Here is a 16,817-nt window from a genome sequence, read left to right as displayed (position 1 = left end):
TTCTGGCTGGGTTGTAGAGGATCAAATACTTATTTCACTCAGTGACATACAAATCAATTCACAATTCTTCATATAATGAGTCTTTTCTGGATTTTTAATTGATATTAAAATTAATATATAACTACCATGAAAATTTAAAACTGTTCTTTAGAAGTCAGCAAATGTACATATTCAATCATTATTTCCCCTTCTTTACACATTTGGGTCTTATTATGCACAGCTTTCTGGGTTTGCTTTTGTCGCGTTGCCCTTTAATGTGCCCTTTCAATTAAGCAGCACTCATCGTAAGAACATGAGATGGTGGCCGGTACCATCCACTTACTTGATCTTTGGTTTTTGATGAAGAAAAGCTTCAGGCGCTCCTTGAAAGTGTTTTCGTTCACATAAAACTCTACCTGCACCCTAACAGGTAAGAGAGGGAGAGAGACAGTCACACAAGAATCAGCAGCATTAACAGAGATACGAAGATGTTTTTCAAACCGACGACCTTAATACAGCATGAATATTCATAATGCTGTTTTTGTAATTATCTGCCTGAGGAGAGTTATGTAATTATCTGTGTCTGATTTAGTTTCCAATTACATGACAGGACTCCTGTAGGCCACGCAGTTTCAACTGAAGAAACCAAAGAGCAGCTGCTAGAGTGGAGCATCATTTTAGCCAGGAGTGAAGTTAAAAGAGACGAAGGTAAATATTTTTGCACATTTTTTGTATGCAAGACAACAACATTCATATTTTAAAAGGAAAAGAGAAGAGAACAGAGCCTTTTTTTTCTATTCCTCTGATATCATCATTAAAAAGGTCATATAGTAGATGGGAACAGTTTATGCAGATATCACTGTGTCAGTGACATCTATCAGTGGCATTGCTAGATTTCCATATCAGACCAAAGCATGTTTTATGATGAGAAATCCAACATCCAGAAATGGAATGAAAAGACGCGCTTGTGCATAAATGAATATTAGATTTGTTTCTGCACCATCCCACAGAAGGATTACACATGTTGTGCGAGACATTGTGCACACCCGTTTGTATTTGCTATTAAGAATGATATAATGAAGATGAAAATGTATATTCATCAGTGACTCCTTTACAAATTAACTGTGGTTATTGAGAAAATATCTTGAGTGTGAGGAGATTCATTTTTATTCTGGTATGCCTTAGTAACATTTTCAGTATCTCTCATCCTAATCCTGTTGCTGCTCATATTTATGCTAAATTAGAAATCACTGCATCTCCCCACACAGCTGCGTTTGTGCACTCTCAAAGCTGTCAAAGACTGATCCTCCTGCATCCCTGTGACAGCATCAGCCCATCCATCAGGTTTTGATGTGGAGGTCCAATCTAGTTTGAGTGCCTGTGACATTTTTTTCAAACTGTCGTGACTCCCAAGGAAAAACAACACGGGCACAATGAGAACATGAAAACTCCCAAAAAGAAGACACTTCAAATGTAAGACCCTGTTGCCAACAACTGACTGCCTGTGCTGTTGCTACTGTATCGCTTGGCTTATTACTCGTGCCAGCTGGTGAGATGCTTGAGTCAATATAGTACTGTGCAAAAGTTCTGAGTCACTCCTATTTTCTTATATTTCTCTTTGAAGGAGGGAGACTTACAACTTCTTTAAGGTTGTCTTGAGGAAAGGCTCACCAGACTTTCTGAAGGTCTTTTAAAGTTTTTCTTGCTGTTTTTTCACTAATTCACATTGTGCCTACACATACCAGAAGCAACAAGGTGATTCCCAGAGAGCTCTTAGCTAAACACTTGGTATATATCTGAGGAAACGTGTTGCAGAGGAAACAAGGTTTGAAGAAACTGGACAGTCAAGTCCAGGATAGCTGAGGATAAAATCAGAAGTGGCAGGTCTAATGAAGTACCTATAACAGATGAACAGTATTTTAAAGTCATGTCATTAAGAAATAGGGAAGGTAAATCCAGCAAAGACCTGACAAAAGACCTGGGAGTTGCATCTAGCCCTTCCAATTATCCATCTTCCAATTATCCAATGAAACCTTATCAGAAATGGTCTCAGTACAAGGATGGCTGTCAAGAAGACATTCTTAAGGAAGCTGTTTGGCAATAGCTTCATTTTTCAGCGAGGTGATAATCCCAAACACAGTTCAGTAAAATCATACCACACAGTGAAAACTAAAACACACCAGGATCTGCTGAGAATTGGCCTCGTCCTATCCTGGCCTCAACATTATTGAAGCAGTGTGGGATCATATTGACAGAGAAGGGAACAAAAGGTGGCCAATATCCATAAAAGAGCTTTGAATGTCCTCCAAGAAGCCTGGAGAACTATTTCTGAAGACTACATAAAGAAATGACAAGAAGGCTAGGCTAAGCGAGTTGAGGCTGTGCTGAAGTTAAAGGTGGTCAAACCAAATATTGACTTTTGTTAGAATTCTACCAACTCTGTTTTATCTCATTTACCTTATTTCCATCTATGTTTGCACAACTCAATAAATCACTGCATCTGTTTCTCATTTTCCTAGTAAAGTATTAGGAAATGAAGAGTGACTCAAGACTTTTGCACAGCGCTGTATACCTCATCAAATTATGCTAAATCCAAACTAGCTGGGATTAGGAGAGATTCCTTGGGGAAAAGAATCTCGCTTGTAAGGGGCTGGATCTTAGCTGAGCTGACACGGGCTGAAAGATGGGAAGAACCGAGGACAGCACAAACTATTACAGGGCTAACACAGAAAGAAAGGCAACCACCACACACTCTCACATCCACATGTCCATCCAATTTAAAACCACAAATTAACTTAACAAGCATGTTTTTGGACTGAAAGAGAAAACCAGAACACCAGGGGAAACCCACACAGGTAAAGAAAACAACAGTGAACCAGGAGGTTTAAAAACAAGCTTCTTGCTGTGTGGCAAAAAGAGAGAAAGTGCAAAAACTCCTTTGATCGCTATGAATGAAAGAGAATTTCAGTGCTGTCTTTGCAGTACTATTTTCTGATGCATGGGCATGGGAAGGTATGAAAAGGAAGGCATGAGAGAGATTAGCAGGATTTCAGAAAGGGTGAAAAACTGCAACGCTTCACTGATGCTCCATTAATCTCAAGTTTTGGCTTGTGGCTGAAAGGATCACAGTGGAAGGGAAAGGGCGGTGTGGGTTGTTGGATGCGGCACTAAAATGGCTATTACAGTTCTTCACGACACTAAAACTACATCACAGTGATGGAAACCCTTCAGTGAAAAAAACTGAGAGAACCGCTCTGCGATGAGAACTAAAAACATCTGTAACATGGGGCCAGCAGCGGGACAGAAATGGGCTCTGGAGGCAGAAACACTTCAAATGAGAGGCTGTGCTGTCGTATATGAGAGTCCTACAGATTGATCTCTGTCTGTGTCTGTCTGTCTGTCTATCGCGTCCTTATACCCTCCCACGCATACATAGGCCTAATGGGTACAAGTAATGGCCCTTAATCAGCTCCTGTTGAGCACACAATTACGAACTGAAGAGGTCTGATATTAGTCATACTGCAGTGTCACGTCGGAGTTTCAGGCAACAAGACGCACACTTCTGTGACCAATTAGATCTTTTTAAACGCTTGCTTGTGGCTCAGCGAGTGTGAGTGTGTGTGTGTGTGATCATTGCCTCGCTTTCATTAAATCAATGCAGCTCGAGGGGTTCATCAATAACAGCATAGACCTGTTGCTTCCAATCCAAAAGGCCCATTCATCAATTGACAGAAAATATATGGATTAATATATATGTAAAAAGTCCTCAAGCAAAAAGTCCCAAAAATCTTACAAACTTTCAGTTAATTTGTTTTTTCTTCTCATTTATGTGACACTAAGCTGACTTTTAAATTACCGCTAAAACAAATCAATTATTGGTACGACTGAAACAAAATGTACAAAGATTCAGTTCATGTGCGTCTCAGCAGTCAACATTTGCGCGTTTTCGTGACTGAAGACCTTTCCGTTTTCGACTACTTTAAATAGTCACCTTGCAAATTCGCGAGTGGGGGTTTTCACACTTGAACAAAAGAAGTACAGGAGTAACTGAGAACATAATAATCCACAATAGCGACCTTAAGATACCGTTTTACTTTCTATAATAGCAGAAGTGTCGATGCGTAAAGAAGAAATGACTTTCTGATCCTGGCCCCTATAAATAAATAAATAGGAAGGTTTTTTTTTGTTTGTTTATTTTTCCACCTCTTATCAAACTCCTGCTTATCTCCTAATAACTCCTAATACGTAATAACTACGACTCTTCCCGCCTGAAAATAATAATTCACAGCAAAGAGAAGGGGGAAAAAAGCCGTGGACAGCATTATTCTCCCGCCTCTTTACCGGCGCATCCACTTCCATTAACATTTGGACATCGTGCGCACTTCGGAGGGTAAATTCTCCTCTCCGCGTGGCCCTACCTCTGCCCGGCGTCACCACTACCAAACGTGTCCGACCTCCAGGTTGGGATGAGGATCTCCGGATCCATCGTGCAGGACACCTGTAGCTGCGTCGTGCAACCAGTTTGAATTCCTACAGATGACCAACGTGCCTCACTGCAGCTCTAAAATACCAGCGCAGCACTGCCGGAGGATGAACTGATTTTAGCTTTAACTTATGAAACGACACGATAAAGATAAGAAGATAAAAATAAGAAACCATAGACGAAGCGGTTTTTTTTTAATATATTTTATTTTCAGATGCTTGTTGGAGTATTTTTAGAAATATATTCCCGCAGCTCGTTTTTATTTTTATTTTTTTCCCTTCTTTGCGCGGGCCTGTTGCCACAGCAACGTTGCTTTGACAGGAATAACCCTAACTGCTGCTGCTGCAGCATGGTCCTCTCCAGCAGCACAAAGCTGTAAACATTCACTGTGCCATATCAGAGAGATTGTCAGATGAACTCGGATTTGTTTTAATTTGCTGTTGGCATCAGCAGCATGTCAGCAGACTACCCTCAGCCTGTTGGAAGGAAGTTTTCATGACTCGGAGCTCGTACAGTCTCAATGAATGTGCCGCCTTACCGTCTGTTCTTCTGTCTGATCATGCTAAACACAAGTTGGTGATGACGCTCGCTTTGCTCTGCAGGATGTGGTGGATTGAGACAAAAACAGAAAGATGATGCACTTTTACAAAAAGAAAAATGAACAGGCAGTGCAGATGAAAGGAAAATCAAGAGGACTGATCTGGCAGTCACCCTCCCTTCAGTCTCCCACCTCTTTGTCTCCTCTAAATTTGCGATGTCTGAAGTACTAATTTATAGATGACCTTGCCCCCAGCAGTCAGTGCTTTTGAAAATAGGAGGAAAGGCCATCCCTCTTGAACCCCCTTTCGCCCACACCAGTACAGCCACTCAGTGTGGCTTCTGAGTTGCACGTGAACACCCTTACATCACAGCCTCTGCCTGTAAGACACATCATGGTGTTCAGGATCACAAAGTTTAGATAAAAATCAGGTAGGGGATAGTCAAGGCAGGGCAGTCAAACATAAGGCTCGGGGGCCAGAATTGGTCTGGCAAAGACTCCAATCCAGCTCAGTGGAAGGCTTTGGAAAATCTAAAGGGGGGCATAGATCATGAACGTTTAACAGTATTTTCATGTTTTACAGCTTTTTCTATTAATAAATAACTTTATCATAGCCATTTATACTACTTTAAAAGTTACATAATAGATAAACAATTAATATCTACTTTAGATATTTTCTACTACAGACAAAACAAGCTTTAATATAACACAAGACAGTCTGGGCAGTGGACCTTTTCTGTTGTTTTACACATTGATCATGTAGCAAACTGAGACATATTTTTGAAATTGGACTCAGTTGTGGCAAATTATGTTGCCACTACTGAGTGTTGATTCCTTTAGAAAGGAACCTTTGAGTGAGGGATGATTCCCCGGACAGATGTGACCGGTGACATTTGGGGTTTCAAGACACAGCTCTTGACTTGACCACTGGAACGCTAACCTGAAGCATCAGTCCCCTATAAACAACACTATCTCCTAAGGACAGAAGATGCGCTCATTTGCAGGGACAGAACAGAAAAAAAGACGGGAAACCATTTAAATAGGAGCTGGAAAGGTTTGGAGCTTTCTCGAAGAGAAAACGAGGATAGCTGTGAGGACAGCTGGAGAAAAGGTCATCTTTGACTAAAAGCATTGGCAGAGCTTGTTGTTATTCCTCATCAAACAAAACAGATATGACAAATATTACAAACAGCTCTACAGTCTGAAATGCTTGCTGCTGCTGTTATCACTTCTAAAATTACATCTGATCATACCTCTCCAGCGGTCCATCTGGAGAACACGCGATTATGCACTGAATAAACATCCCGAGGACGTTTTAGCTTTTTAGCTGACTTACCCAAATTATGAACGTCAATTCACTTCAAAACGTTATGCTGTAAGAGAAAAAAGAGTGCCTAATTCTTATTCTTTGAGTTTGTGCTTAAACTAATGAAGAAGGTCTCTAAATTCCCTAAAGTAGAATGTTTTTTATTCTCAGGATGGAAACCAGTGAAGCAGATCTCAGAAAAACAGAAGCATCACACACAGATGCTGCAGCTGAGTAGAGCGCTGAAGGCAGAAGATGAGGAAAGACAGATAGACCGACGGAGAGATCTCATTTTCAATTCTGACAGTGAAGTAGGTCGCAATGTTGTCGCAGAAAAGAAAAATGTGTTTCAAGTCAAACTTCTTCAATCTTCAAATACGTACACAGACACCTGCTCCACAGCTTCTCATGCACCTCCCTCTTATTCAGCACCACGGACAGCGCCGCAAATCCTGCTACGTTTCTGACACCTTTTAAACACAAACGCCACTTAGACCGGAAAAAGAGAACACTTCAGACTGCGCTCCTACGTGCTAAAGTCTGGAGGGGGCAAACACTGGTAAACACTCCATGAACAAAGCCTTTTCAGCAACTACAAAGAGGTGAATCAAGTGGGATTAAACTCCAAATAACAGTATTTGTCAGGAATAAAAAAAAAAAAAGGTCTGGCAATCAGCACGCTTGATAAGTGAAAGCAACATGCGCGGACGACCAACAGAGCTGTGATGAGATTTAATTCAATTCAATTTACTTGTTTTTTTCACCCTGTATATGTCTTGGGGCTGTTGCAAATAAAACACTAATAACTTACATAAAATTCAAACAGTTGGAGTCAAAAATTAACAACAACAGCAGCCACTTAAAATAAAACAGGGGGAATAATGGATGTGTGCTCTTTTTTAGATGTCATCATTTTACACTACTTCACTTAATGCTTTCATAACGTTTTATAGAGGCTACTGACCAACATCAATTAATCTGACAATTTATTAGCACAGTTATTAGTAATAGTAGATTCATCTTCACAAAATGGTGCGAAAAGAAACCAAGGTCTTCTTTTCTTTATTATTAGATTTACCCCCAAATAGTCCACATTAAAGAGGATTAAGCAGCATTTGTTTAAAGATTACAGCTGCTTGCTTTGGGATACAAAACTAAGTAGGACAACTAACCGATTCTGACAAAAAAACATCCACCGTTTAACTCAACTGTTACACTTGCTTGCTGAGAGAGTGCTAGTTAGCAAATAATGTTAACTAACTAACATTAATCATTCACTAAAGTAAAGCAAAAATGAGATCAATAGCCAATCTTATTGGGCAAACAGCTGTTTGCTAAACGTAAAGAAATGGTGCATTGAAAGGATAAAAAGCCGGCATGTTAGCTATAATACTTATAATACTTAAAGTAACAACTAAATGTTGAAATAACTCAAATTAGTAAACTACAAATAGCAAAACAGCTAATTATATATGACCAAAACCTAAGAGTTACCAATAAATGTTGCAACAGCTCAACTTAGATGAGTAAAAAGCAATAAACAGCTAACACAGGTAGCTCAGCTAAGGGTCAATAGTCAAAATAATTTGTTAAAAGTAATAGGCAAACAGCAAAAGTGCTGAATTTAAGAGACAATTACCTGAAATACGAAGCTAAATTCAATGTTGAGAAATTGCTAAACTGGTGTATAGACAGCTGAAATATTAGGCTACCTATAACACCCATTATAAAGGTTATATGTCTATGAGCTGATGCGTCTGTCAGAATTGTACAAATTTTAAGTTTGACAGTTTCTTCTCAGCTTACTTCTTTCGGTTCCTGACCACCTCAAACACCACGTCTCAGCCAAGTTTGTGTGTTATAAGCAGAGCTTCCTGCCTACCTGTCATCATTCGGGAAGCTCTGGTCCCCAAGAAGAAGGTCTCTGAAGCGGAAACGGGGTGGCAGAGGAAGCACCTCGCTCTCTAGCTGCTCCATCTTGAGAGTAGAGATGTCTAAGATAACCCCAGTACTGCGGCTGCTGTTTTTGGTCTGGAGTGGGGCTGGGGATGAGCTGGGGGGAGGGACAGGAGAAAAGTAAAGAAACAGAAGGCAGAGAAAGTTGTGCAAAAGTGAAGGAAGCCAGTTGAGCCAATGTTGAAAGGAAACAAGAAGCACAAGGAGAAGGAAAGGAGGCAAGGAAGGTAAACATGGGATGGAAAAGTGCAGTTGACGGGGCCCGGGTATGGAGTTACAGAAAATCAGACCAAAAAGGATAATGCCCCTAATGAATACTTTATATTGTACTGTAAAGTTTATATTTTTGTATTTTTAGTAAAGATAATCCCAAACAATGACCTTTGCAGCTAAAATCTTTGTGTAATGAAGAACCAGCCAACATATGTTCACCTGAAGCACCATGCATTGTGGCTTCTTCACTATCCTGGGACAGAAGCAGGGACAGGCTAAAATGCTGCTGCTGTGTGATGATTCAGGCTTAAAAGCAGAAATTAGCATGCATTCAAGGTTATGTCGCTCCTGTGCTGCTTACAGACCATAGAAGACAGACCTGAGTACTTTCCACAACTTTATTAATAGGATTTAACTTTGTTAACAGAAGCGTTTGTTTCTTTAGATTAACAGAGTATACACATGCTTGCATGAAATGGAAAAAAATACCCTTTCTTTTTAGACACGGATCAAAGTGCCTTCTTTCAATTCAGGGCATGTTCATGTAGTGGTATATTTTTTACATTTTTGTACTATTACTTCACTTTTCCAAAATATCCAAGAGTATTTTGTCCACTACCAGGTTCAACATATGGCTCAGCTTCAACCACACATCATTCATATTATGAATGATGATTATGAATCACTATAGATTCATAACTTGGATTAAAGTTGATCTCAACCAGTGGGAAAGAAAGTAAAGAATCTTCAGCTGCTGTGTTTTTCTGAATGGCTGCAGATGCTGAGACACATCTCTCTAATGTGCAGCCCGAAAGCCTGAGTAACATGCAAAGGTTAAGTACAGCATAGTGGGATTTTACCTTTACTGCTGGAGAAGATGATGTGGGAAGATGAACTGATTCTGTCGCTTGAAGAAATGAGATGAATTAGAAACTCCAGAGTGAAGTGAGCGGCGTTATTTATGCCTTAATATTTTTAACTGTGTGGCTGTCGCAGCATGGATGGATGCTTTTGTGAGATTACACTCTTGCTTTCAATATTTGTTAAATGATCAGCGCCGGTCAGCACATCACCTTTATAATTAAAATATTGCATCCTTTGATAAAATATGACTCATTGCAGGGTAGTTATTAATGCAAGTGAACCTGGTTTGGTGTGAAGACGAATAACGTTTTCAGGCTCTTAGAATTGCACAAAACAGAATCTCCATCACTGTGTCTGTCAGCTTTGGTCCTCCATTAACCTTGTCAAACTTAATGCATGATTGATGAAGGGGATGTTTTGATTTTGATACTGTGATTTTGTTTAACTCATCCATCTAAGCAAATACAACCCAGGAGTAAAGTTCACCATTCAGCTCTCATAAGATAAGTGAAGACATGAAAAATGTGTTATTACATTTAAATAGTTCAGCACGTATGGATGCATGTGATATATCTGTATGGCTTCAGTATCCATTTTTTAAGAGAAGATGGTTTTTGTTTTGGCCAAAAATCATCCCAAATGTTCTTAAGAAAGCATGTGCGTGCACGGGTCAAACCAGGCATCACCAGCCCTGGTAATGGATTCATATGAGCTGCAGATAATCTGTCATCTATAGGCCAACACTGAAAGCTGAGACAGCACACCGGTGAACAGCTGGACACAAAACAGGTGATGACGGATGAGCAGATTGTGTATGGATGAGAAAAACAATGCAACACGTTTACGTCACATCAGTCACATTATTCAACAGGCAAATTTCCTGATATTTTTTTTTTAGAATCAAATCCCAAACTAACCCGCAAGTGAATATACTTTAAAATAAATAAATAAATATATATATATATATATATATATATATATATATATATATATATATATATATATATATATATATATATATATATATATATGAATACAGGATCTAACTTCATCCTCGTCAATCACATAATGGATGAAGTTCGCCGGTTGAGGCTACTTGTTGGAGTCTCTGAGCTGTTGCTTGTCTTACCGTGGCTTGTGGTCGTTCACGCTCCCGTCATCGTTCACAAATGACTGATTCACGTAACATTCACTGCACATTTTGGCCGGAGATCCGGCGCTGCCGTCGGACTGGAGTGCTGCGGTGGTCGGCGTTGAGTCTCCCTTGGCGAAGTCGTCTTCCTGGATTAATTGCATCGGAGGGTGATCTGCCAAAAAGGAGTGTACTCCTGGAGATAAAACACGCGCTCCTTTAAAAGTGATTTTGACCGTGCGCGCGCGCGCGCCCCTCTCACCTATCCAGGTGCATTTCGAAGGTGAGTTTGTGTCAGCCTACGCACAGACAGAGGCTGCCAGCGATGTGACAACCGCCCGATGAACTCTTCAAACGGACACGCTGAGTGAAATCACTTGGCTGTCAGCGTGTAGAGTGGGAAACACTGTGGGACGCAGAGAGGACAGGTCTGCAGCAGCAGCGAACATCACAGCTCTGCTTATTGAGGTGCGGGTACACCTCATGACATAACTGTCGAATTATCACCCAACTCTTGATGATGAGGGAGACAGAGACGGAGAGAGAGCGAGAGAGAGAGAGTTTAGCACCATCTGTTGGAGGCTCTGAGTCTCCTCAGAGACTCCAACAGAGCTCAAGTTGAAACGGGAACATTAACATTTAGGCAAGGACACAAGAGATCAGCGCATTTCAGCCTTCAACATAAGCATGACCACGGAGTCTGAACAACGCTTGGACTTTTTATTTATTTATTTATTTATTTATTTTAAAAAGCTTATATTGTGCTGTACTGCTGTTTTTATTGGATGTTTGCCATCTTAAGCAATTGTGGTACAATCAAGCAAAAATACTGTTTAAGGGGGAAATGCATTCAGAGTGCAGAAGAAAAAGTGTCAGCAAAATCCACTTCAAGCATCACAAGTAAACATCTGCAGGGAAAATAGCCCAGCTGTGCTTGATATATAGATATTTTATGAGGGTTGTGAGACAATGAATATGTTAATTAATCAATCAATCTAATCTAATCCGCATTGAAACAAATGCACACAAAATCAGTGAAAGCCATTATATTCCCATGGATAAAAAAAAAAGTTGACCATTTCCCCTTTTAAAAGGAGTAGGAGGAAGCTAATGCGTATTATATCCTACCTCTGTTTAGCTCATCTTCTATATCTGCTTTGATCACACCTTACAAAATGTACATAGATGCTATAAATAAATATGGCTATGTAATACATGGTCCTTTGTTATATATAGGGACTGCTCTCACAGCTAGAGATTGACGAGGTACAACACAAATGCTACGGCAAGGAGGAGTCAGGACGCCAGGTCAGGGGGGAGATATCATCACCCCCACCCGAGATTGGGTACATAGCCCCAAGTGTGATAGGAGAAGGATCGTTGAGTGCGAGAGGAACTGACCTGAAAAATAGGATCATGGCCAAGCTTGAAACCTGGATCCCCCGTAGCCGGTTACCAAGATTACGTGAAGTACCCTCAGAAGGTCTGCTAGATGATGTTAATGCAGCACTACGGGCAATACCTACAACCACGATTACCGACACTAACAAGCTGATCTACAATACGGCAGCAGTGATCAGTGAGATGCTTGGCTACAAGTTGAACAGCCACAAGGGGCAGTACCCTCCATGGAGAAGGAGGCTAGAGGGCAAGATCAAAGTAGCACGGAGAGAGGTTAGCCAACTAACGGAGTTGCAGAAAGGTGCGACGAATAAGGTGCCTAAGAAATACAGCAAGCTGTCCATACCTGAGGCCTTGGAAACTGCCAAGCAAAGACTCACAGCCTTGGCCAGCCGCTTGAGGAGGTACACCAGAGAGATAGAAGGCAGGAGAATAAACCAGCTGTTCTCCACAGAACCAGCAAAGGTGTACTCTCAGTGGCAAGGGAACAATAAGAGAACAGCACCACCAAGGCTGGAGACGGAGCAATACTGGAAGAGCATATGGGAGAAGGATGCAACCCATAACGGCAATGCTCAGTGGCTAGAGGATCTGAGGGCAGACCACAGCGACCTCCCTGAACAGGGTCCAGTAACCATCACAGTGGCAGATATCCAAGAAAGGGTCTCCAGTATGAAGAGTTGGACAGCACCAGGGCCCGACATGGTTCACGCCTACTGGCTGAAGAAGCTGACTGCACTCCACGAGCGTCTGGCAGCACAAATGAACCAGCTGCTAGTTAACGAGAGACACCCGGAATGGCTAACTGAAGGCCGGACGGTCCTGATCCCCAAGGACCCCAAGAAGGGACCGGTCCCCTCCAACTACCGACCAATAACCTGCCTCAGTACTACATGGAAGCTCCTGTCAGGCATCATATCGGCTAAGATGAACAGGCACATGGGTCAATACATGAGCGGGACACAGAAAGGAATTAGCAAGAATACCAGAGGCGCAAAACACCAGCTACTGGTAGACAGAACAATCAGCCGAGACTGCAAGACCAGACTGACCAACCTGTGCACTGCCTGGATTGATTACAAGAAGGCCTATGACTCAATGCCCCACAGCTGGATACTGGAATGCCTAGAATTGTACAAGATCAATGGGACCCTAAGAGCCTTCATCAGGAACTCAATGGGGATGTGGCGTACAACACTAGAGGCCAACTCCAAGCCCATAGCACAAGTCACCATCAAGTGCGGGATCTACCAAGGAGATGCTCTGTCCCCACTGCTGTTCTGCATAGGCCTGAACCCCCTCAGTGAGATCATTAACAAGACTGGCTACGGATACCGACTATGGAACGGAGCAGTTGTCAGCCACCTCCTGTACATGGATGACATCAAGCTGTATGCCAAGAGTGAACGAGACATCGATTCACTGATCCACACTACCAGGCTATACAGCAATGACATTGGAATGTCGTTCGGACTGGAGAAGTGTAGTCGGATGGTAACAAAGAGAGGGAAGGTAGTCAGAACTGAGGGGATTGAACTACCAGAAGGCAACATTGCAGACATAGAGGACAGTTACAAGTACTTGGGGATCCCGCAGGCAAATGGGAACCATGAAGAGGCCGCTAGAAAAGCTGCAACCACCAAGTACCTGCAGAGGGTCAGGCAAGTCCTGAGGAGTCAGCTGAATGGTAAGAACAAGATCCGGGCCATCAACACGTACGCCCTGCCCGTGATCAGGTACCCTGCTGGGGTAATAGGCTGGCCAAAGGAGGAGATAGAAGCCACTGACATAAAGACAAGAAAGCTCCTTACCATGCATGGAGGGTTTCACCCCAAGTCCAGCACCCTGAGGCTGTACGCTAAGCGGAAGGAAGGGGGCCGGGGACTGGTGAGTGTCAGCACCACAGTCCAGGATGAGACAACGAACATCCAAGAATACATTGGGAAGATGGCCCCAACTGACCGAGTGCTCAGTGAATACCTCAGGCAGCAGAAACCCAAGAAAGAGGAGGTAGACGAGGAACTATCATGGAAGGACAGGGCCCTGCACGGTATGTACCACCGGCAGATAGAGGAGGTGGCTGATATCCAGAAATCCTACCAGTGGCTGGACAAAGCTGGACTGAAAGACAGCACAGAGGCACTAATCATGGCAGCACAAGAACAAGCTCTGAGCACAAGATCCATAGAGGCTGGGGTCTATCACACCAGGCAAGACCCCAGGTGCAGGCTGTGTAAAGATGCCCCAGAGACAATCCAGCACATAACAGCAGGGTGCAAGATGCTAGCAGGCAAGGCATACATGGAACGCCATAACCAAGTGGCCGGCATAGTGTACAGGAACATCTGTGCCGAGTATAACCTAGAAGTCCCGAGGTCAAAATGGGAGATGCCCCCAAGGGTGGTGGAGAATGACCGAGCTAAGATCCTGTGGGACTTCCAGATACAGACGGACAAAATGGTGATGGCTAACCAACCGGACATAGTGGTGGTAGACAAACAGAAGAAGACGGCCGTAGTGATCGATGTAGCGGTTCCGAATGACAGCAATATCAGGAAGAAGGAACACGAGAAGCTGGAGAAATACCAAGGGCTCAGAGAAGAGCTCGAGAGGATGTGGAGGGTGAAGGTAACGGTGGTCCCCGTGGTAATCGGAGCACTAGGTGCGGTGACTCCCAAGATAGGCGAGTGGCTCCAGCAGATCCCGGGAACAACATCGGAGATCTCTGTCCAGAAGAGCGCAGTCCTGGGAACAGCTAAGATACTGCGCAGGACCCTCAAGCTCCCAGGCCTCTGGTAGAGGACCCGAGCTTGAAGGATAAACCGCCCGCAGGGGCGTGCTGGGTGTTTTTTTATATATATATATATATATAACATACATATATATATATATACATATATATGTATATATATGTATATATATATATATATATATATATATATATATATATATATATATATATATATACATATATATATATATATATATATATATATATATATACATATATATACATATATATATATATACATATATTGTTAGATCTATGATTATATAACTACACCTGTCCAAAAGTACTGCTTTATCATATGTCATGAAATACAATTATCCATTTAATTATCCATTTTAATGTACAGTACAACCACATACATATTTAACACCCTACCTCATCCATATAGTGTATTATCTGCATGAACCCAGCCATACCACTTCATATACAGAATGCATTGCCATGATAAATTCAATAATTCTAACTTTCCTGCAACACACTGGTGATGGGTTTGTGTCTCTTGCTGCTCTGTTATTCCACAGCAAGTAATGCCAAGCGAGATGACAAATTATAATAACAAATTCATAAATGGAAAAAGACATATTTAAGAGTATTTATTTGCCCCCTTCCACAAGTCAGGTCAGTATAAAAATGCACACACAGACACAGTTACATGATATGCATCTATAGACTAATGATGGTGACTGGACGATGCCCACTCAAATGAGCTCTCTCCTTTGTGCCTGCTGTCAGTTTTCTCTCAGGTGTAATGAGCTGAAGCAGAAAATCACCCTCCATGCAGAGGAAACCCCGCCATCTTTACCATCGCACAGCAGGGGAAAGATGAGAGCCCAGCAGCTTGGCAGGTATTAACGTGCAGCTTTTCAGATAAGACGTTTCAGATAAGCTTTATGTTTTAGCAATCATTGATACACATGATTAGTCTGGTCAAAATGCACGAAGACTCCGAATATGAAATCTTCAGACTAGCTGAGTCCAAAAACTGTTTCGAGATGTCTTTCAGTCCCTGTGTTATAATTTTATCCTTCAGGAGAAGGTCACTAATGATGAACACTAAACGATATGTGGGAAAAAAGAAAAAAAGAGCATAGCTGAATGATTTCAACAACACATCCAGAAGCGCCAGAAGAAATAATAAAAATAAATAAATCTAATGTACAGAGAAAAGATTGACTGACTGGATGTTTTTTATTATTTATTTCTTTGTTTATCTGATGACGCAAGCTGGAGCAAGTATGTACAAGACGTGGGTGAGGTGATATGATTCACTGGGACGGCAGTGACACGAGGTTGTTGAAGAGTTTGAAGCCGTTTGGGATTGAGTCAGTCATTCTCACTCCGGGGAAACATTTCTAATGCTGTAGATAAAGAGTGCATACATGAGATTAAGGGATTCCACCGGGAGAGATGTGTAAAGGTTTGATATCGAAAATACCACCAAGCGCTTGCTCACAGGGAATCGTTGGGTTTCTCTCTCGTATATTACCAGGTATAAGTGTTGTTGTGAACTGGCACTTTATAAATATAACTGAAGTCAGATTAATTGATGTGGATTCATTTTATATTTATGCCAGGCAGTAAAGTCCAGCAAAATGTTTGTAGGCTTTTGCTTGTCAGCTTGTTTTTCAAATACTGATCACAGATTCTAGATCAGAATGAAAGAAGATGGTCTTTGAAGATCTTCGAGGGCTTTTGAGTGTGTTCAATCCTTGAAAAGAACGTATGCAATGTGTATGGACATTCTTCACAAAGCACATTAAACACAACATTTGCGCTTCAACCAAAAACCTTTTGCATATGACTACAGTAACATCGTGCTAAAGCCGGGCTGATCTCTACAAATAATTACTGGATTGCAATATAGTCTTATTCCACTCATTCATTATCTCAGGTGAATCCAGCAGCTATGTATTTAGTATAGTGAAATTAAGTGTTAAGTGTTTGTTATGTAGGTTGAAAAAACTCCTAATACTTTCTTATACTTGGATTTTGTACTCTGACCTAATGTCAGCAAGCAAACATGTTCAAAATAAGATTGTGAGAATGGAAAAAAAGCCAATAATATTTAAAAAAAAATGTCTACAGACATCTTATCTTGATTTTCTGTGATTTGTGTGTGTTGTTGGAGGAAAATATTAAGAACAACAGTGATTT

At 41.5% G+C, this 16,817-nt stretch overlaps 1 protein-coding gene across 2 annotated transcripts in view; it reads right to left on the bottom strand.

Annotated features, from left to right (window-relative positions):
• Positions 1 to 10,990, bottom strand: part of kcnt1a (potassium sodium-activated channel subfamily T member 1a) — a 40,704-nt gene extending 29,714 nt beyond the window's left edge. For both annotated transcript variants that reach the window (XM_082542189.1, XM_082542190.1), the window contains exons 1-3: positions 10,469 to 10,990; positions 8,189 to 8,359; positions 323 to 402 (exon numbers count right to left, since the gene is read on the bottom strand). In XM_082542189.1, coding sequence (XP_082398315.1) covers positions 323 to 402; positions 8,189 to 8,359; positions 10,469 to 10,635 — 418 coding nt within the window. In that variant the 5' untranslated portion in view covers positions 10,636 to 10,990. The remainder of the gene's footprint in view (positions 1 to 322; positions 403 to 8,188; positions 8,360 to 10,468) is intronic.
• Between the last annotated feature and the right edge of the window lie 5,827 nt (positions 10,991 to 16,817).

Source organism: Aulonocara stuartgranti (genome assembly GCF_965226115.1).
Source record: "Aulonocara stuartgranti genome assembly, chromosome: 7".
Classification (NCBI taxonomy): domain Eukaryota; kingdom Metazoa; phylum Chordata; class Actinopteri; order Cichliformes; family Cichlidae; genus Aulonocara; species Aulonocara stuartgranti.
Note: the sequence above shows the minus strand (reverse complement) of the source record. Positions and strands in the feature narration are given on the sequence as shown.